At 43.0% G+C, this 23,391-nt stretch overlaps 1 protein-coding gene across 1 annotated transcript in view; it reads right to left on the reverse strand.

Annotated features, from left to right (window-relative positions):
- Positions 1-11,507: 11,507 nt before the first annotated feature.
- Positions 11,508-23,391, reverse strand: part of SVEP1 (sushi, von Willebrand factor type A, EGF and pentraxin domain containing 1) — a 115,484-nt gene continuing 103,600 nt past the window's right edge. The window contains exons 47-50 of the mRNA XM_054651726.2: positions 21,181-21,276; positions 18,355-18,450; positions 15,641-15,734; positions 11,508-14,047 (exon numbers count right to left, since the gene is read on the reverse strand). Coding sequence (XP_054507701.2) covers positions 14,017-14,047; positions 15,641-15,734; positions 18,355-18,450; positions 21,181-21,276 — 317 coding nt within the window. The 3' untranslated portion in view covers positions 11,508-14,016. The remainder of the gene's footprint in view (positions 14,048-15,640; positions 15,735-18,354; positions 18,451-21,180; positions 21,277-23,391) is intronic.

Below are 23,391 nucleotides of genomic sequence, written 5' to 3' on the forward strand. Positions count from 1 at the left end.
AAAAACAAGTTTGCTGTTGATCATTAGAAGTATATTTTCAGTAGACACAGTGAATTTTTAAGAATAGAGTAGAAGCTCTTTCTGTTTAGTTTTTGCCTTTTTCCCCCAGTTTTTATTCCATGCAAGGTTTCAATGAGACAGCACAAGCAGATATACTGCTAGTTCCCAGTAAATGATTATAGTGGTAGCTGCCTGTGAGACTCAAAGTGGAAGACCAGGCAGCAACTTTTGGCACTGGAAGGGCTAAAATGGTTAATTCTGTATTTGCATCAGTCTTAATTTTGAGGTGCAGGCTTCATTTTGTGCTAGTTGTTAAACTGTAAGAGCAGCCAATGAGATTTCAGCCAAGGGTGGGGGAGAAGAAGAACGCACAGCTGTGAGACACTGACAGGTTGTCATGACCTGACAAAATTAATCTTCAAACAATGCAAGAGTTGGCTCAGTCAATCCCAGAACTATTTGTAATTACCACTGAAAATTTGATGAAGGCAGGAAATGTAACAGAAGACTCAAAATGTTCATCATGACACCTGCACAGCAGATTGTACTATAAAAACCTGATTTCCCCTGAAGGGAGGTAAGAGGTGATGCTGACATGCTGGAGCAGGACACCTGACACATCTCTTGGCACTTCTGAGGCTTTTTATACTTTCTCCTGTGAGGCTTTCCAGAGCATGGTTTAAATGAGATTCCTAGAAGGTGGGTACAGATTTTGCTGGACAAATGCATCTGGTGACAATGACTTCTGGGCACACAGATGAGATACTTCAAGCAAACTCCAGAAGTTCTTGATTTATTATGATTATTTCTTTTCTCAGTCTGGTCCCAATTACTGTTTTTATTGTTGACCTGAATGCTGGACTGTGGCGTGTGCTTCTGACATCTACAGATGATGATTAACTCAGGGGATGCACTGCCCTGAAGCACTGGAATAATGATAATGATCTTGGCAAACTGGAAAAGTGGTTTGGTTAATAAAAGGAATTATTCTGAAAAAGGACAGGCGCAAACAACTTGTTTGCATCCCTGCAGTATGTCTGGCAAACTTCTTTCCCTTGTGATAGCTGGAAAGCTGCTTCTGGACACAGAATAGAAAAGGAGAAATATAGATGCCTACATCATCAGCACAAGACATGAAAGATGTTATCTCATACTGCTCATGCATGTTGATCAGAGATGTCTGGGAGGTGGCTGAGGCAGGGGGTGCCACATAAGGGTGCCTGTTGGGAGTCCTCATCCATGAAAAGGGTAAACACAAGAACACCTTTGGATGTTGAGTCATTGGGTGCTAGGTGGCCCTGAGGCCATCTGTCCCTGGAGAGATGGCCTTGGAGATGCCTGGACTTGGAAGCATGCACTGTGGAGGGTAAGAACATATTATTCTCTTCTCCCTGTCTCCTTACCTCTCCCTCCTCCTTCCTTGCACCTTGGTTTTGTACAAATAAAATTAGGACAAACAGGAACCAAAACACCCTGGGGGACCATGAACAGCTGTGATAAAGGATGTAACAAATACAGATTATTTTGGAAGGCATGGGTTTTCTGCCACCTTCCTTTCCACAGAGACCAATGCACTGGAGGGGAACATGGGATCAGGGATACCCCCATATACAGTACTTCCCACTGTATTCTGTAGGGGCTTGAGGCATTAAATAACCAGCCTCTGGGTGCTCCAGAAAAAAAAAAAAAACCAAAACAAAAGCAGTAGAAAGTGGAAAAGTGTGTTTACAGACACCTTTAAGAACAGGATCTATATCCAAACCAGGGCTGGTGGGCTATGGGCATGGCAGCCATGGAGACACACCAGCATTGCAGTCAACTCACTGTGAAGATGGAAGGGATGGAGATTCAGGCTGGGATTCAGCCTATAACTGGGGCTGGAAAAGGCTTTTCCCTTGGTGCAAGTCCTTGTGCAACTCATACTTGGATGTGGGCTTGTCTGTGCCTGCCCAGGAAAGGCAGCTCGTGTCCAAGGTGTGCAAGGCAATTGATGGGGATGAGTGGTTTGTTTGGGAGAACACCATGAGCCCACAGCAGGGCTGGCAGGAGCCCTGGCCTGGCTCACTGGATTGCATCACTGCTTTGAACAGAGGTTGCTGAAGCACTTAGTGGGGATACACAACTGCTGATACCATATGTATGAAGGCAAAAGGCTCTGGCTGGATATGTTGCTGCATCTCCAAGAGAAAGAAAAACACGAACTGGGTAAAGGTAGGGGAAAAAAGACAAAAATGCTGTATGAGATGTTACAGAGATGGGAGAAAGATACAGCTGTAGTTACACAGAGCACAGAGAAAGTGAAACTGTGTCTTGGGCAATCACTCTATGCCTGCCAGTTCAACTCTGGCATGGAGAGACTGGGAAGGTGTAGGCGCAAAAAGGTTTCTGCAGAAAGTGGCAGGGCACAGGCAGCTGTTTCAGACTTGCAGGAGATTCACTATCCTATTGTGAGATTTAAGCTAGAGTTCAGGAATGTGGCCAGCTCATATGAGAATTTTATTTGGACATATCAATCAGACTGCATCAAATCCTGGCTGAAACATCAGAAAGCTGGCAGGGAAACAGTCATCTTCATCTGACCTTTTTTTTGGCCAGACTAGAGCAGTATGTACTTGCTTTGCTCATATAGTAAAGGCAGTACTTCCTCTTAAAGATGCTTTGGAGGAAGACCAATGAAAACAGCCTGTTTTAGGACAAAGACAGCAGCTAAATGTTGGTTTTCACCAAGAGCAGAGCAAAATTCCTTTAGAAAAGACTTTCCAGGACTGTTTTATCCATGGTAGCAAAGATTTTCAGGTACTGGGGTGCAAGCATCATTTCAGGGAGAAGGTAAAGGAGCTTCTCATTATGGTGCAGTGTATGGTGCAGTGCACTTTTCTACACTGGTGTGGGAGCTGTGCATTACTCAGATGAAGGATCCAATGCCCCAACAAAAATCCTAGTGTGGGGACCCTCTCTTGGGAGGTTGCCAGGATGGTTTGAGGCAGAAGCTGTGTCTGCAGTCAAAATACAGGCTACTGGGACCCCAGAAAGACAGATTTTGGGTTGTGTAGCTATGGGAAGTATCACCAGGGCTAAAAGCCTGTTCTCAGGCCTTCTTCCACTGTTTCTGCCCTGGGCAAGGGTGTTGGAGGCGATGGTGACTGCTACACACTGCCTCCTCCTAGAAGCAGGGATACACCAGGTCTGACCTGAATCCTTCCAGACAAGACTGAACACCATGAAACAACATGTCTGGCTTTCTTTGAGTTTCTCTCTTTTTTTGTTCCTCTATTCTAACAGGCACTTTCAGCAGAGAATATGCAGTTGCAGTACTTCAATTCTGGTTGCATCAGTCTTGGTAACTAATCTGGTAGGCAGTGCTGCTGATGCAGTGGCTAGAGCCTGAGGGAAACTGAAATCCTGCCATTTTCCAAAGAAATTTTGTGAGGACTAAGCAGCCCAGAGCCCTGGAGAGCTACAGCAGTCAAGGCTCTGCACACTCTTGCAGAAAGGTAATGGTAAGCCTGAAGGCCCAAACCCATTGCATGCTAAGACTCAGCTTTTTGCCCACTCAGTTCTTTTTTTGTTTCTCAGTGCTTCCAGTTATTTGCTGCTTTTATGGTCCTGATGATCTATGGTGTGATTGGACATGTGTCTCTCCCAAGGTTTCTTGAATACTCCTCTGTCTGCCTTTGAGGCACCCTGTCAGTGGTGACATGTGGCACTTTTCTTCCTGCATCCTCAGACACCCCACCACATCTCTGAGAGCCCCAGCAGCCACTGATTACAAGCTTTGCTTTGGAGACATGGGCTGGCAGCAGTACAGCCTAAGGAAGGAACTGAGAAGTCCCAGCTCCAGCCCAGACTCTATCTCTCCATCTCCAGTGCATGGTTGGGCAGATTATCTGCTGCCTGTATTTTAGTTTCCCCATCTTCATAGATGATATCAATACCTGCAAGTCTTGTTATGGAAATTAATTACATGTGGCTGTGGTCTGAAAACTGGCTAAGCTCACACCCGTCTCTGCAGAGGATCTGCCCCGTGACACTGAGAACACCAGCCTGGCATCACACCTAGTGACATCCACACCTCATCTTGTCAGAGAAGAGTGGCAAACCAACCCAGCTGCAGCAATGCGTGGGTGCAGGTAGAAACTGAGGGTGGCAGCAGCACCCATCCCATCAACTCATCATATCTAGGCAGGGATGGCACAGGGGCCTGAGCTTCTGGTACCCTTATGTAAAATCATGGTGTACTGCCCTGGCAGCCAGCTTTGCCTTTGAGTACAGAGGACCAAGGAGTTTCTGTAGCCCTGTTACAGTATAGCAGGATGCCCTACAGGATATAACATTCCTCTTGGAGGCCAAGCCTGGATTTTAACATGACAGCTGCATAGTTCAAGATATAGGGACCATTGCAGCTTCCTGCCAGTCTGCCTTTCTGCCAGAGGGACAACAGCTTTGTTGCCCTGGAGACTGACTTTCCCTCACGGTCCCTCAAGACCTTCCCCCCGCCTCCCCCCCACCCGAGGTTGTCTGCTCAGGGTCCCATTTGCCCTGCTCCCCGCTGGGTGAAGGCACCCTGCTTCCTGCAAGAGGTGTGGCACTTACTTTTGACCTTAAACCACCCTGCTGCAGGGCTGATTGCACCCGAGCACTGTGCAGCACTCAGCACCCAAGGCAGCTGAGACAACACGCTGGGCATTGCTTCTCCACGTGGCTGCTGTGTGGAGCAGTGCTGCCCCTGAAAGACTGTGTCAGGGTGCAGGGCACTGGCTGCTGTGCATCTGGCTCACTGCTTTGTAGTCCTGAAAATGCCTCCCTGCTTGGCTAGACAGGGCACAACTAAATCTCCCACCAACCAGCTTTTGACATTTTTAAATTAGGGGAAGTAATTTTAACCATGGGCAGCTGATCTGCAGGTCATTCTCCATCCATGCCTAGGGAGATGTGGAGCTGGCACAAGAGGCCAGATACTTCCCCTCAAGTAACAGAAAGTGGCTCCCCTGTGCACATGTGTGTGTATGAGGGAGGTATAGAAATAACTCATCTGTTGGGGAATATTGGCAGTGAAAGTTTTCTGATAGCAGAGATTGTCTGGATTGAGTGATATCACATTATTTCCCAATGGAATTTTTTGGTGTGGTGGACAATGTGGAAGATCCAGCTGTGGTCTTCTTGTCCTTTTACAGGTGGTCACCCTGGCTTTTACTTCCTGCATTAGCCCACTGATTCCTCATAGAGACCCTGATCCTTGACTTGATTTGAATTTCACTGTTGCCCAGTAATGATTGCTGGGGATATTTGCAGCTGCTTTTGATTAAAAAAAACCACTGGTGATGAGGAAAGGACTGAGAGAGACAATGCACCCAGCAATGTGTTGAATGTGGCAGGGTCCTGAGCCTTTTTGGGTCTGACAGGGAACCTGGCACCAGTGAAGACAAATTCTTTTGCAAGCCTACTTCAGGTGTTCTCTGCTTCAGCCTTTGCTTCAGACAGATTGGCTGTCCTCAGGGTAGTTGAGCTGAAAGGCAGGGATATGGAGTAGAATAAAGCCCCTACAATTTCCAGGGAAATGGTTCCTACTGGTGTAACCCAGGACTCGGTGTTGGTGTCAGTTCTGTTTAAAATCTTTATTGAATGATTTGGATGAAGGGATTGACTGCACCTGGAGTCAGTTTGCAAACGACACCAAGCTGGGTGGGAGTGTTGATCTGCTGGAAGGGATTGCAGAGGGATCTGGACAGTCTGGAATTGGCTGAGGCCAATTGTACGAGTTTCAACGAGGATAAGTGCCAGATGCTGCACTTGGGTCACAAGAACCTCATATGATGAAGGGAGGAGTGGCTGGAAAGCTACCCAGCAGAAAAGGACCATAGGGTACAGGTCAACAGCTGGCTAAACATGAGCCAGCAGGAAGATTGGGTGGCCAAGAAGGACAATGGAATCCTAGCCTGTTTTAGCAATAGTTTTGGACTAGGACTGTGGGACATGACTGTCCCCTTGTACTGGACACTGGTGAGGCCCCACCTTGAATGCTGTGCCCAGACTTGTACACCTGACATTGCACACCTAGTGTAAGAAAGACATTGATGTGCTGAAGCATGTCCAGAAAAGGGCAATGGAGCTGGGGAGGGTTCTGGAGCATAAGTCTCATGAGGAGACTCATAAGGGAGCTGGTATGTTTAGTCCGGAGAAAAGGAAACTACCTGAAAGGAGATTGTAGCCAGGTGAGGGTCATTCTCTGATCCCAGATAACAAGTGACAGGACAAGTGGAAACAAGTTGCACCAGGGAGGTTTAGATTGGATAGCAGTAATTTTTTTTTCACTGAAAGTGTTGCTAAGCATTGAAAATGGCTGCCCAGAAGTCACCATCCTTGGAGCCATTTAAAAGGCATGTAAATGTGGTACTTGGTTTAGTGGTGGTCTTGGTAGTGCAAAGTTAACAGCTGGACTCAATGTTACTAAAGCTATTTTCCAATCTTAACAATTCTATGATTCTGGTTCACTTTTGCTGCATAGCTTTTACCTCTATTGCCCTAAGGCTCAATTACAGATCTTCTGGGAAATGTAAATGGATAGACAGGGCTCCCTTTTCTAATTCTTGGTCCTTAAGTACTTGATGGTTTTCAGAGCGCTGGTGTCTATGTACCAAGTCATTTATGCCCAGCCAAACTGCATTCTATACTACTTTTGCATCTTTTCATGAATAACCTGAAAGTCTCAAAACCCCCCAGTAGCTTCTTGAAAGCAGAAACATAAGAAACCTTCTGGATTTAGCTCTCTGACTGTACAGTGTGCTTATCATGCTGCATCATGCCTTGATTTACACTCAACTCATCAAGTCCAGTGCTTCCTTAGAGCCCCACAGATAACCCAGAAAACTCATATGCTTCTTGGTGCAGTGAGATATCAGTTCCACTTACATTCAATCCTTTGTTTTACCTACCATTAGTGATTTCTCCCTGAAGTGTCCTCAAAAGCAGTATTTATACATGGCAGCCACTCATATCTGGTTTATGTAATCCTACCAGGGATGAAATCAGAAGAACCTCATGCTTCTGGAACATGTAGGTTGCAAAATCGCACTCTGGACAGATGCTGTGTAGTGTGATCCTTGGTGGCATGAACAGGGTCTGCTTGCCCCCTGCCCCTGGCTGGCTGTGTTTATCTTCCCTTATTTACCTGCCATTTTAGAGTGTTGCGACTCAAGATTTTGTGACACTCCTCCTCCTCCCATGTGGATACCAGCTGCCAGCGCACACAGGAATGGCAGGAACATTATCTTACTGGTGCTGGCCAGAGAGAAGTCACAGTACCAAAACTAAGACAAAATAAAATTCTTACAAGCTCTGTTGCTGCATCTCCCCAGTGCCATAGGCTCATCTTGGTTTTGCTCTCCTCTCATCTGCCTAGGACTCTGCCAGTGTTGCTTGTTCCCAAGCATGAAATCCAAAGCAAGTGGGGGTGGGAATAGCCAGGTCACCAGCCTGCCTTCACACTTCCCTCTCTCCCCAGGAGCACATTCTTTTTTAATTTTTTTTTTCCTCAGGAAGCACTGACTTGTCATTTCTAATGTTAATTTCACATCATTTCCCTTTATTATGATTATCCTTCCTTCACATAATTTATTCTCACATGCGCTTATAGCACTTCCCTGCAATAAACAAGATTAACTAATGAGCTGTTTATCCCTTACCCTACATTGTTAACCAAGCTATTTAATAAAATCATACCAGACATCTGGCCTAGCAATACCTGACCACGCAGCCACCTCTTTTATCAACTTTCTACATTCAGCTGATGGCAGATGTTCAGTGCCAGGCACTTAGCAGCCATCTCACCAGTGTCTGCAGGGCTGACACAATTTTTCTTATTTATTATAATCTTGCACTGACTAAGGCTGCAGCCCAGAAGAATGCTTAAACATGTTTTTAACTGCATAGGTGCAATTAAGTACCCTTAATGGTTGTACGACATGACCATCTACTTAAGTGCTTTCTAAACTGCAGCTTTCTTGAGGTTTCCATTCTTGTCATATACAGAGCTTCCCATTTTGCCACCCCTTCTTTTCCAGCATGGAGAAACCTCCCCTTACTTTGGGAATTCCCCAAATGCCCCATGCTAGGTGAGATGGGTCTGGAGTTGTGTCCACATTCTCCCTGGCCTCTGTTCAGCATGACCAGTAACCACTGCAGGCATTTCTGCCCCCATCCTACTTGCCAGGGATGGACTGTGGTCCTTCCTGGGCTCTCATGTCTGTTTCCTGGTGTTACTGCATATCTCCACCTCTCCCTGTCCTGAGCCAGGACAAGGTCCAACTCCAAGGCTTTGGTTTTTGCAGAGCGTGTTGTGAACCTACCTTTTCCTTGAAGAATTTTCTGCCTCCCCAGCTAAGCCAGGGATGGGCATGCAGCCTGGCTTTGGTGCTGTATGTGGCTTGGATGCTATCAGTTGATATTGCACCCTCCAGAAGCAGCTGAGAGCAGTAATTCCTTAATAACTCCTTTGGCACTGAACAATGTTTGGGACCTGTTTACGATATCTCATGAGGTATGTACACATGAGGTAGATGGGGGTCTCTGCATATTGCTGGACTCCTGTGTCCTGTGCACGACCTCACCTATGAAACTGTAGCTTCCTGGACAGAGCTGCACAAGGACAGATGCAGAAATCAGTTGTGATTTCCCCACAACAGTGGAGCAGATGTCAGGGAAAAGGGCAACCCTAGGCTGCTGCAGTGCAGTCAGAGAAGGCAACAGCATCTTCTCCCCAGGTATTGCAAGCTGATCTGGATGTGCCTCTGCTCTGTGCCTTTGGTGTCTGCCTGGAAAATGCAGACACCCCCCCAGCAGCTGCCAGCATAACCTGTATCTGTAAAATGAAAAGCATGGCCAAGGAGTGCAAAAGGAAGGGATGGCAAGGCAAGGCGAGGCAGCAGCAGATGAAGGAGTGCTCAGCTCTGTAGGGCTGCCACTGTGTATTGCAGAGGCCGTCAGCCCTGCCTGCACTGGCAATTGCAGAGCTTCATCACTCTTCACACTGTGCCTCCCTCCTAGCCAGTGAGGCTGTTGGCTTCACATCCAATGAATCCTGGTGACTTCTGAGTTAGCTGCAAAAAACCATGCCACTCCCAACTGAGAAGGAAGTACTACAGCCAGACTATTGAAAACAAAGTGAAATAAATGGACTGTACTGATGAAGCAGCTAGGAGGAGATAGGAACGGAAGGCATGACTAAGAGGCAGCCAGGAAAGTCCTGGATTTGTTTGTGGGGTATAGGTGAGCTGGGATTGGTGACTGCTGTGATTGTTCTCTGCCACTTGGTTGCATAACGACAGACTGATCTCCTGAGGCTGCTGGGATATCGCATGGCAAAATTGTCATCCAGGACAGAAGAGCCTTCAGTGGAGATCCTCACCGTGCTCTTGGATTGCTATGTGGTTGCAGGCCAGCAGCACCACAGTGGCAATCTGTCCCTGCCCATTAGCCTCCTTTTCTGGCCTTTGCCATGCATGCAGGCTCTGGGTCCAAACAGAACTGGTGCCAGTCTGGACTCGATGACATTGTCATAGCTTCAAAGTTTCAGGAGACAGAGAAGGAACTTGAGTTTTCAGGACAATCTGTTCAGCAGATGTTGGTTGCAAATGAAAATTTGAAGGAGGAAGATTTACATTCAGCAAAGATAGTAGACTGAAAAGATTAAGGTTAGTGCTGGTCCACTGAGCTAGCAATGAGGTGTGCAGATGACATCTGCAGAAGGGCTATCATTAGTAAAGATGATAATGATGCTTAAATCTCATCTGTTGTTTTAAAACTGCAGCACCTTAGGGGAGAAGGTGGGGCTCATCTGACCCATACATAAAATAGGAAGATTTGAAGTGACTTTCTTGTGGTGGCACAGTCTGCCACTGGCTGGGAGAAACTCAAGTACCCTCTTCACCAGGCCATGCATGATACTTCTAACAGCACAAAGAAGTATGTGGTCACGCTGGTCCATCTACAGGAGGGACATCTGGCATGAAGGAAGAGCCTACGCTGAAGAACCATGTCCATCAGCTTGTGAAGAGCACCAGCTTTTGTAGTGCTCCAAGCTCAGCAGGGAGAGGTGGCAAGCCTGCAGAGCTTGACATTGGCAGGCAATAGCAACATGTCAGTCTAGAAAGCAAGGATAATGGAAGTGCAGCCCTGCTCCTGGGAGAGGAGCTCTCTGTAAATGGGATGGATATGTGAAGAAGTGCTCTGCCTCATGTGCATGAATAGAAATAACCTTAGAGAAACAGACCAATAATGATACTGTATATTCCATCTGGCTTGCCTCTGGGGACTGCAATTCCTGTCTCTTGGTGGTGGTAATGTATGGTCAGGGTGTGTTCTCCCAGAAAAGAATCTGCAGTGCAGTAAAAGCAGCAGGGATCCTTTCTGCAGTAAGGATCCAAACTGCTCTAAGACATTTCAGGGGTGCACAAACTGTTCCTGCTCTGAGATACAAAAGAGATCTCTGGTCAGACAGTTAAAGTGTAAGGGTGACTCCTCATGTTAACAAGTGCTGGCACACACTAACCCTGTTCAGAACCCCCCCAAAATGTTTGTCAACACAAACATTTCCCAGTGTACTTCCAAGCAGCGAGACATAGGTGTCAGTAGACTCCTTTAAGAGTTTTAGCTTGTTCAATGGTCGCAACAAAGAGAACAGGGGCAGGGAAGGAGCTTGTTCTTACCACATGTCTCTTTAACTAAGGCAGTTCTCAGTGTTTCCAGAGCATGCACAGGATCTAAGCCCATGTGCACAGGCATCCCAGCTCTTCCCACTCAGGATTTTTACCCATATTTCAAGTACTACAAATTTCTATATTTTCATAAGATACACATTAAATTTCAGGGCTTCATTAACAACACTATCAGTTACCTCACACCACCTTTTGAGCTGGGGAGGTTCAGGGGAAGGCTTTCAAACATTGACCACATTTTGCACTTCGAAGTCTCCACTTATGCCTGTGTATCCAAACATTGTCAGGTTTACAACAATATCTCCAAAAACTTCACATTCCAAATCTTTTGCCTGTTATGTCATATATGCTACTTGTTCAGAGGAGTGGTGTTTGAGTTAAAAAATTTTCTTCCTGTTCCAGTGATTCTTTACCTCATTTGTCCAGGAATATGGGCATTTCCATACCTTTAAAAATTCCAGTACTGGTGCCGAATAAAACAAATTGTATCTCCTTCAGTAGTGAGTGAAGCAGGTTTTAATCTGTCTCTTCATGCCAGTGGTAAATTTGGCCTTTACAGGTCTGCCCTAGCAGAACAAAGGATTTGAAAAATGAGGTGCTAACTGCATTTTTATCTGCAAATCCAAATGTGGACTAATCCATTACAACCTCTTAAGTTTGCTGGCAATTGCTTTGTCTTTTTGCTTAAGTGGAGGTCTATTTTTGTAGTCTTTGCCATCAGATCCTAAAGATTAATAGCTTAATATAATTGTTGTGAGGGTTTACAAAAAGAATACAATGTTGCCTCTATACAGGTACTAAACAGGGTGCAACTTTATTTACAGTGTAAAGTGCATCACATGGAAGTCGTTTAAAACACACAACAAGCAGTGACATAAATGACAATACAGTACTGGGTAGGGTGGGGAAAATATTCCAGCAAGTATCAAAACATCATCAATAGCACTAATATGACAGCCTCTAGTTTCAGCTATTCTGTCCTAACGCCCTATCTCCTTACAACACATGTTGACTGGGTTGATCCCAGGACTCCATGTACAAGTCACTAGTGTGAAGCTGGGGTGCTAAAAGCTGTTCTCCAGCCCTAAACTGTCCAGCAATGTCCTGCCAGATCTAAGCACTCTCCTTGCCACTGCTGTTCTGCTCTGGACAAGACCAGGACAGAGTAAGAGGACACACCAGAGAAGCACACTGGAAAAGAGACAAAACCACGAGAATGACATATAAATAAAGATCTACTTTTCTCATCTATCCACTTTTTCCCTTGAGAAGTCCTGTGTTGCTCACTGCAGCTTTCCTTCATTTGCTGTTAAGGCAGCAAGGAAGTCAAGGAACAAAGTGCCTACAAATGGTGGTGACTGAGTGCTGAAATGTGGACATTACTTACTGAACACTAACTTCAGTCAAAGCTGTAAACGTCGATGGCTGTGGAGCTGGGAGACAGAAGATTTTGCTACGTGCTAGCAGACTTCATTAGAAAAAGAAGGTTGTGGGAGCTAAAACCACAACTCTTCAGCTGGTTGCAGCTCCCACTGGGAAGGAATCTACATTCACATTAATTTGATCCCCTAATGACTCCTATTCTTTACTATATGTTTTTCTTTTTATTGGCTGAAAGCTCCTAATGGCTGACAACTTCGCTTGTTTCTTTCTTCTTCTTTTCTGGTTTTGGGCTAACAGCCATCAGTTATGCGTCAGTATTTACTAGAGCCCTGTTACTGTAACTGTGAGCTTGTTTTGGTGTCCTATCACTTTCCTGTATCAGGGTTCATGCATAAAAGGAAGGTACATCCATAAAGTGGGGTGGGGCAGTTGTGCAGACTCTTAATCTGGAGGGTAACTAAGCAGGAATAGGAAGCTACAGAAGGTAAAATTTATTTCTCTTTTTCTTTCCCAATGATAACTGCAAATTAAACTTTTCTGTTATTATTGGGAAAAATGGAGCTTCTGATCAATGACTCTCATTCTGACTCTAAGACCTTTTTTCATAGATCAGACTTTTTGCTAACTGATAACAGTTACCAAACATGTGACTTTGAAAGATGCAATGCATGAGATTTCTGTCTTGTAATTCCACCACTCTACTTAATCATAAATTTTAACATTTCAATTCATCAGAGCATGACTTAATGGTGGAATTCATGTGTGTTTTCCTCAGACACAGTGGGATCACCAGTCTGAGAATGAGAAATCTGATAACATGTATGCTCTCAGTATTTTTCAGTCAACTGAGCATTTCTGCCTGTGTGTATTCAAGAGAGGCCTCTTCCAATTTTTGAGGATTCTGCATAACAAAACCACAACATTTTTGCACGCAATAGCAAACTTTCACTCATAAACCTAGCTGGTGCCTTCTCTCTCCATCTCAGGGGCAGTCAGATATTGGGACCCAATCCTAAGATATCAAAAACATTCACCTAGCAGATATCTATGAAGAGATGTACTTCATTTATATAGGAAAGGGATGGTGGTTACAGGCAGGTTGTGAATCCCATGGCAAATGGAAGGTGCAAGTTTCAGAGATCCATCTGCTTCCTACTGCTGGATCCTGGATTATTCAGCTTAGAGCTACACCTGAACAGCCTGTAGGTCAGAAAGCTTCAAAGGCTCTTGTTGGCTAGACTTAATCCATTCTTCTCTGAACGAGATGATGTTCCCTCATCTCTTTTACTAAGAAATCTCACATAAAACTCATGCTGATGCCTCCCATTAAGTCACTCTCCAATGAAGTTAATGTCACATAAACTACACTACAGAATCTTCTTCTTATGCTCACCAGAAACTGTGGTTACAACACAGACCTTATCACATGCAGTTATAATTTTTATCAGCTGAAGTTCCAAGGCAGAGTTTAGAGGCTCATTCAGCCTTGTGTAACACACTTTACTGTTGAGTTGCTGGACAGTAGTATGCTTTGACAGCTCGTAAGCAGAGTTGCCATATTCTGTTTAATCATGACTGACAGTATAGTACAGTTTAATTAGCTTAATTAATGTAAGAAATGGGAGGGACTTCACCTTAAACAAGCACTTCCTCAATGGATTGTAGGAATCTTTACATTTGTATGTGTATGTGTGTATGACACCTGTGTAGCAGCATATATTTGATAATACTTTTATAAATGAAAAATACAGAGGATTTCTTTAAAAATTGAAAGATGTATCACAAAATAAAATACAAAACAAGGGAGCTGGGGAGGGGTGAGGGAAGGGAAACAATGGATTTGATTTACAATGCATTAGAATCCAAGCCTTGGTGCCTAGGCTGAAGAAAGATATCTGAATGTAGAATTACTGCTCTGATGTTAAAAGGGATAGAATCCAGCCTTCCGTTTCCTGCATCAAAAACAAAATAAAATCAGTGGTGTGCTGAACATATCAAATGATCAACACTGAGGCACAAGAGGATGGTGTCTGAAAGCATACCACAGATTAGAATGCCACGGCTCAAAGAGGTGGAGAGAGTGGCCATGGGAAATAGAAATATCTGACATTTAATTTAAGTCATGGTTTATCACAGAGAAGTTTGGAACTAGTCTTATTCTGCATGCTGATAAAAACTTTGGGACCTTTCAGCTTCCCCTTATAAATCCACATCTTGTTAACTGCAGCAGGGAATCTCTGGTATCATGTTATTTGCCTGTATTGTTTTAGAATTCCCAGGTATCATATCCCACAAAGAGCCACAAGTAACTGAGGCCAAAACATAACAAAATGTGAAACAGATCTCAGAGCTCGTTTCTGTCTTCACTTCACCCATCCAGCTATGTTTGGGAAATGTCCTCTCAAACACATGTCCTCTCTGGAAGGGACAAGCTGCTAGATCCCAATCCTGCAGGGCTAATGACCCACCTTCCGTGCTCTGCTGCACAGAGCTATGGACTTGGACAAAAAACCCAACAAAAGAAGCCAAGGATAGTCCAGTTTGGGAATAGCCTGAAACTTTTATAATGAGATAAACTCCACTATTTTTGGCTATTATGCCTGCTGGATTTGGGCTTCTCTACTTCATGTCCTAAATGGATATACTACCAGACTTCAGATGCATACCTTTCTAAAGCTGAAAGATACTGTTTGTTGGCAATACATTTAAGTTGCTTCACAAAGGCACATATAATCACAGCTGACAATTGAACACTATTTGTTTTGGACAATGTCATTTCTCAGTTAAGCATCTCTTCTATAGTTTTAAGATAAACTGTCTATCAGAGGGATAGGAAGAAATGTCTGTCACTATCTGCCCAGAAAGAAGAACAGAAAAAATTACAATGTCACAGGCTTCATCTGCTCCCTGCAGAAAAATATTAATATTCATCTGGTTCTTATTTAGCTCTCCAGGATAATGACCACTGTGTTCAGCAAGAGCCTGTGTGAGTTGAGATATATACATTTTTTGCTATCATGGCCCTAGAGCTGCCAGGAGATTTGAACTTGGACTTGCCTCAGAGGCACCTTGTTGCACTCTTTAAATGTTTACATCACTCAATGCTGGGTGTAAGACTTATTATTTATGACAAACATTGCATAACCCCAGTCTTAAACATGGATCTAGCTAAGGCTTATACAGTTCAAAATGAACATTAGTAAAGAGTAAGCCACCAAAATTTCCCAAAGAACATTCTGTATTACATGTCAAAACCCCACCTCCATTTACATAATGAAAAAATCAGTCTAAACATTGTGGGTTTGCCTCTCTGATTACATGTAAAGATAGAATTTTCAGAGTTTTCTACAAGTTTGGCAATCATTTTGCAGAGTACCTTCTAAGGTCTTTACATATTGCCCATGAAACTTGAGGCATCTAAAGGTTACTGATTTACAGGATCTAGAGATGCTCAAAATGTTAAAATTATTTCCTCATTCCTCAGGTTTAGAGTTCAGTAGGGTGTGATTCAGTCTAGCCCTGGGACAGTGCTCAGTGACACTTACCTAGAGCAGTCAGGTCCAGTCCAGGAAGAGGGACAGTAGCACCGGTTTGGTCGTACGCACCTCCCACCATTTAAGCAGGGCAACTGGCAAACAGCTGCACACAAACACACACAAATTTGCATTAATGAACACATCCACAACAAGGTGATTTGTTGTGGAATAGTAGCAGGACACTGAAAATCCATCCTGCCTTATTCTCTTAAGAATGGAAAGGGCAGCCTGAGAAGCATACATCTGCTAAGTGTGATTTGACTCCTTCTACTACTTTTGCTGTCTGATGCATTGTATAAGCTGCCTGAAACAGCCAGTGTGTAATTTCACATTGCCTTAAAAATTCTGTTGTTCTTTGATTCCAATTAAGACAACAAAGGAATGCAAGCAGAAGTAGGAGCAAGAATTAGAAGAATCATGAGATGAACAGGAGAACAGGAATAAACTAGATTTTTTTTTTTTAAGGTATGTGACAGCTTAATACTAGCCAGGACAAGCAGACACCAGACATGGGAAAAAAGTATAGAAAGAGACAGCAAAAGCAGAAGAAGCTGGAGGTCAGAAAGCCATGTGCAGATCAATAGCAGCAAGGAGTAAGACTTCATGGAATGGCACCTGCACGGAGACAAGGAAAGGAAGCAGAGAATGACAGTAAGATCCTGAAAGACACTGGATAGCCCTAAGAGGTGAGACTAGTTGCAACAGGGCATTAGAGAAAACACCCTTGTCTGCCTTACAGGTCATGCTGAGCCTGGCTGAACATGCTTTTGTGTCACAGTCTAACCCAAGGGTATCACGTAACCAAACACAAGTCAAAGTTTCAAGTCTTCCTATCATTTTTGAGATTGAAAGGTAAAGAACCACACAGTTTATAGAACCAATTTAGATATACACTTAATGAGGTCCTTCAAACACAAACATTTATATTGCAGGAAAGATGTGAATACTTTAAAGCAGATAATGCCATATGTAGAGGACAGACCTAAAGATACCAGTGAGGAAAAATCTGGGTAATATTTTTGCAAGGAATATGCATCAGGGAGCACTGATTATTATGGAATTACAAGAAATGGAAATGAGTAGTCACAGGAATGCAAAAAACCTACTCCAGTTCCTCTGGGCCAAACAAGAACAAAAAATGGCAGGAGGCTACTGTGATAGACCATCCATATACAATTAAGTGCACCAAGTGCATAATGTTGAAAATTACTTCTGATTTTGGAATGAAGCATATGACCAAAACATCTTTAGCTGTCACTGAAGTATTTCTCTATCACAGCAAAATGTCAATATCAGTAGCTGAAACAACAAATGATTAAAAAACTTCATAAGCAGTGTTTATGATGCAGATGCAGTTGTTCACTATAATTTTCCCTTTAGCTACTGAAAAGCAAGTCAAGCCTGTACAGATTTGAATGGCTGGCCAAAAAGCCAAGAAGCCTTCAATCCTCCTCAAGCACCTATTATAGCTGCAAAGCTTGTGAAATATGAGAGGAAATTATGCATTATGCGTTAGGCAAGAGTCCCTTCAAAATACAATAGTTCAGAGTGAAAATGTTCTCGCTGATATTTCAATTTTCTGCAGAAGGATTTGGTTTGCAGTGTATTGCACAGCTTATCTCCCAGATTCACTATTCTTATCAGTTAAACAAATACTATGAACATTCATTAACAGAGGCATGAATTACTTCCCAGCTCGTCCCATCAGCTACTTCAAGGTCTTGCAGGAAGACAAAACTGGGCTTTCATGTTAAGCTCCTGTTAAAAATCAGTTAAGGTACACCTGGACAATAAAAATACAGTGAAGAAACTGAAATAAATGTTTAAAAATAGCTAATATTTGTAAATGTTTAAGATTTAACAATGATTGAAAGATGTTTCAGTAATCAGCCAATTGCTGAGTTTTATTGTCTTTTCACAGGGAAAAGTCTTTCAAAATCTGGTGTTTGTTCAGTCTTCATATGAAATCCCATATTCTAAACTCAGATTCAAATATTTTCCGTAAATACAGCCAACCTCATCTCACACAAATGGACTGGTTAGGCCACAAACCTGGACACTAGAATCACTCCCCTCCTACCTCTCACTATTTTTGTGTGCTCCATGACCTTCACCTTTGGTTAGATGCAAGTAAGAGATCTAGCAAAAAGAAGTGCACATTGAATTTGCTCAAAGAACTTAGATGATACCTAATGCAAGTTACCTGGGTACAATGTATCTATTGAACTCAATCACCCTTAAATCCTTGCTTTGGTGTGCTCTCTGTCCTGATTCAGTACCCAGGCAATCAGTGGGCATCCACCAAACCAGACAGCTATGTGGTGAAAAATCTCTGTAATACCTGCAGCTTGTTTGTGAATTTAATGGTGACCTGCATTTCCTGAAGATGAAAATGAAAATCATGCCCCTGGAATTGAGAAAAATAGTTTTATTCTTCTCCTTGGAAACCCTTTCTCCTTTGCACTGCTTTTTGCAGAGAGTACTTTTGTGAATACTGTCTGTCCTTTTTGAGAGCAAGCTTTTCTGGTACTTTTAAAGACTCATAAGGGAGGACTAGTCTGAAGGTAGTTTACAGCTGGGAACAGCAAATCTTCCAGGAACCTTATTATAGGCCTGGGTTTTCCTGTGACAAGCTCAGGAATTTTATGAGCCCTAGAGAACTGCACTAGGTATTGCTAGCAGAGTCCCAAAAAGTGAGAAAAAAGGCAGGTGAGAAGTTTTACCCATATGGCAGCGTGATCCAGTCCATCCGAGGGGGCAGTCACATTGGTAAGGGGCCACACAGCGACCTCCGTTGAGACATGGCAGAATGCATATTGCTAAGGAGAAGAGAACCAGAGAAAATAATTATCTCCCATGAAAGCAAAGAATAGAGTGTGCAGGAGACAAACTTATGTTTAACTAGAAACTCTACTGCCCCTTGAAGTGTTTGCATGGAGTATCAGCAGAGCTGAGCAAGACCAGGCATGAGCAGCTCCTACAACTGGCATGACAGACAGATTTGACAAAGAGTAGTGGCAAAGAAATGGATAGGCTGGAGCAATTGCTGGAGTCCTTCAGGTGCTTGTAGGCTCTGTGTTCATGGGAAATAAGCCAGGGTTGTTTGTATCTCACATGTAATATCCACAGATATTGGCCACTTCTGTGATGGTGCTAACAAACCAGTTCATGCTTTAATCACAAAAAACTGGATTGTTCGTGAATTCTCTGGGCTTGAAGATGTAGCATCCAAAACAAGTTAATCTGTTCCCTGCCCATAGAAAAGCACTTTGTCTAGGCCAATAAAAACATGTTGAGACAGGTGAAACTATATGCCCCTTGGGAAAAGCAGCTTGGATACAAGGCATTTTGGGTGAAAAAGGCTAGGGCTGGAAGCTCTGGGGAAGAAACAAAGCACATACCAAGCAGCGGATGGCCTCTGGACAGGGAAGCAATCGAGCTATGCTGCTCCTGTGAGCAGATCTGCAAAATTCCCAGGTGTTCATGCTTTAAGTATCTTCACAAAACTATCATCTCCACTATGCTAAGTGAACAAAATACTTGAGCGTACCTGCTCTAAGAAGAGCAAAAGTTGAGCTGGGTCTCAAATTTGGACCCTCAAGAGGCATTTCCAGTAGAGTTTAATACTGGGAGGGTGGATGGGGGCTGCGTAAGACTGAGGTAGGGGTTCTTCCTCTTCTTCTGCTGCACAGCACAGTATTTCCTGGTGACGCAGGACTAACCTGTATCACCAGGAAATACTTTTCTAAATCATTAAACTTGTAGTACCATGCAAGTTTTTTAGAATGGTCAGCACTCTCTCAAGAAGATGAATCCTATCTTTTTTGTGAAATGTACTGTGAACTACAGGGTGACTAAATTCTCTCAGTGTGCTCACTGTGGCCTGATACTGACAAGTCAGTGCTCAGTGCTAGCACTCAAAAATTCCTTGGGCTTCCAGAACAGGCCCTCAACTTCAAGGACTAAACCTGTTTTTCTCTTCACTGCTGCACCTTGTTTGACAAGCAATGCAAAATTGGTGTTGTACTGACCAATTGTGGGAATTTTCTCTTTTCTAACTATCTATACTAAAGTAAAACAAAACAAAACAAAACAAAACAAATGAACCAAAACAAAAAAAACCCCTAGTGCCTGTACCTTCATGAAGTGTGACCTGCCTGGTCAGTTGCCAGTCTGAACTGGATGATGACTGAAACGGCTGGGATCATAAATGAAATGTCTAGTTCTGGAGAATGCTTCAAGTGTCATTACTGATGAAACTAATAAATGCAATTGTGGGATACCAAACACAGTTTTTTCAGACACAGTGTGCAAGCCTCTTCTGCTGAGACTGTGAGACTTACAGGACTCAGTTGCACAAATGGCTGTGGTGATACTGCCAGGCACAGGTACAGAAAAAGAGGAGCTGTGTGAATATACAACATAGCTGGAGTTTCCATAAATGCAAAAAGACAAAACTTGCTGAACTTCTTGTTCTCATTCTGTATCTACTACTAATTTCTGCCATATGCAACTGATACTGTCACAGAGAAGACCTGAAAGCTGCAGAGATTCAGAGGACCATTTTAACATATGATACATCTTAAATACTTGAACCATATTCTTTTCCAAGAACTAGATGAGAATGTGAACAATTTTTGTAGGTTTCCATGTATATTCAGAGTCAGGGGCAGTGACTCAGATTTGGGGACTGTGACACCACCCCTGCTGTAGATCTCAGACATGCTAAAACCTTACATCAGGGCCATACTGAATACTAAATACTAAATAAAGGCACTTCCTTTTCTCTCCACATAGGCCTATGCCTTACTATATGTACAGTAATAAGGTTCCTCATGCAGCAGCTATGCCAGGCTGAAAGGCTGAAAGGGTTAAATCTCCCAAATTCCTTGTGCTAAGACCACCATGAAGAGAAACATGGATCAAACTGGCATCCCAATGTCATCCAGGGAATCTGATTTGAGAGTCAGATTTGGCTCTTTTCAGCGACAACAGATCCAGTTCTCTAATAATTTGGAAATCCATGACAGGAAAAACCAGTCTAGAACTTGTGAGGGGCAAGTATACAGGTCAGGAGGGACAGCCTGGAAAATGTGACACATTACATTATTTGAACATGAACTGATGAGGTTCATAACCACAGACTGATAAAAATGGAAGCCAAGAAACTAATGCAGCCACCAGCAGAACATTCACATCTCTTCTGTTCTAATCACTGTTCATTCCCCAAAACTACTATCAGGTATTGCTATTAGAAACAGACTTTGGAGAACTGAAACAAGGTGTTCTTCAACCACGGTGAAAGAGCACTGAGAAACAAAATCACATCAATTTAAAAAGTGCTTATTTTGCTTTGAAGATGTAGGGGAACAGCTATTTTTCTAGAAACAAGCCAAGTATATACCTTTCTGTTCCCTTACATTTGTCAAGCAGAATATATTAATGATTTTTATGGTTTTATCTCTTATCCCTCTTCTGGTTCACTGCAGTAAATTCATCTGTCTTACCAATAACACCCTTAGGATTACAGTTAGGGATGGCATACATACGCTCTTCGCAGAGACGGCCCATCCAGCCATCGGGACAGGAGCAGGCATTGGGTCGCTCGCAGACGCCGCCGTTCTGGCACGGGAAGCGGCAGACAGCTGGAAACACCGCGATTTCATTACAAACTCTGGACACTGAATTAGAAGCCTAGTAACTCAGCAGTAACTTGCACAGACCTTTGCAGAGTAAAGCTTAGAGCAGAACAAACAAATGCAGTGAAGTTCAGAAACATTGCCTGATTTTGATTTCCAGGGCTACATCATCTTCTGGCTCTATGTGTTTGATTAGGTACTGTAAGCAAGAGTGTGGAATCATTAAGATAATCAAAAGATTGTCCACAGAAAGAATGAAAATGTAGACATATTTATAGTTGAATAAATTATTTGGATAGTGTTTCAAGGCTGACACTATTCGTTGTCTGATTTTCCCACTAACTTTTGTAATAGAAAATTAAAATACCCACACAATACACCATAAAAACCTATTACCCTCCTCACCCCTTCACCCAGGCCTTCTACATTGACTCTGGAATAGAATCAAGCTTTCTTCTAACCTTGGTATTAAACACCAAGATAATGCCATCTGGCATAAACTGTCTAAAGTAAGATTAACTGTGTGATAGAACAGGCAATTTTTACTGTACTATCATCCACCATAATGAGAAGTGACCAAAAAGGGTGCAGCAGTGGCACTGTAAGTGTTCACCTCTGGAACTCAAAGTATGACTACAAACCTCACCAAGCATTCACACTGACTGGGGCTCCTCAGCTTCCATTCCCATTAATATGCCCCTGACCATGAAAGTGAGGAATTTGGAGTGGAGTCTGTCATGCTGGGCCAATGTGGTGCCTGGGCTGGACAGACTTTGGACTTCTTTGTCACTTCTATGACACCGTACCATCTCTTGTCATACACATCCAGGGAAACCAGGTCTACTTTAGAAAACCAGGTGAAAGCTATGCACAAACATGTTATACTTAAAGATTGTTGGAGGAAGCACGATCTTTCTCATGTTGGTGTAGACACTATACAGAGAAAATGAAAAATTGCAACTTCAAGACAATATGACAGAACAAATAAGTAATAAGACTGACAGTAATCTCAGGAAACTCAATCTGAACTCCTAATTGCATCTGAACTGCTATTGTTAATTTGTTATTAGGTGAGCAAAATATGCATTTAAGCTTTGAGTGTTTGTTAGCATTCAATACAAACAGTGGATTGGCACACTGAAACACTGTTCAGACCTGAAATCCTCATTGGAAAGAATGCAAATCTTTCCCTCAGGGAGACAAACTTGAGTCACTCCTGGAGCTAAGCCATGCCAAAATGCAAGATACAGCTTGGAGTCTGTTGAAATGAGGCCAAGGCTCTGCCATGTAATTTTTCAGTCTCAAGAGCCTTCCCATGAAGTGTCAGCTGATAATGAGAATGGGAAGAGATCTCTGAAAGATTAACATAATTTACAATATTTTAACAGTGATTTTGAAAATTTTTGTTGTAAAAATATCTATTACTATATAGACAGCTTGTCTCTGGGTGTTGACTAAAGCAGAATAGTGTGCCAAACAGGTTTTCTGCAATGGAAGAACCATTTAAAGCTTTGTGTGATCTACACCACTTAAACAATATTACGCGAATGTATAATGGGATGTGAGATAAAATATTCATGTATAAATGATATCCCACATTAAATTCAAAGCCCACGAAATAAAGTCTCTGAAATATTCTTCCTCTCTGTTGATGTAGAAGATGCAGATATTTCATGAGTTACAAAAATTGCTTTGGATGGCAACTCCTTGCTAGTCAGCAATCAGCTGTAGAGATAGGCTTTTCCTGGGTTTCTGTCCAGGTCCTGGTTGTGAAATTGAACGAGAACGTATCATCCCTAGATGTGCACTTGTTATACACCAATTTAGGCAAGCAAAGGCTACTTGTCTGTAGCTGTGAGGATTATTCTTATCAACGGACAAGACTAGAAAAATGGACTGGAAGTTAAGCTGAGATCTCTTTTTTATTTTTTTGTCTATTGTAAAAATAAGCCAATGAAGTCCTGATGTGCCAGGGAGAGAACAGAAAGTATCAATTGTGACTTTAGTTTATGATAGCAAATCTCACATCTATGGTATCAATCTTTTGACATCCCCTTGTAAATTTATCTACACAGGACACAAAAGCATTACACTGCTGCATGTCAAATGTGTCAAAAGGGG

The sequence above is a fragment of the Agelaius phoeniceus genome, chromosome Z (genome assembly GCF_051311805.1).
Source record: "Agelaius phoeniceus isolate bAgePho1 chromosome Z, bAgePho1.hap1, whole genome shotgun sequence".
Taxonomy (NCBI): Eukaryota; Metazoa; Chordata; class Aves; order Passeriformes; family Icteridae; genus Agelaius; species Agelaius phoeniceus.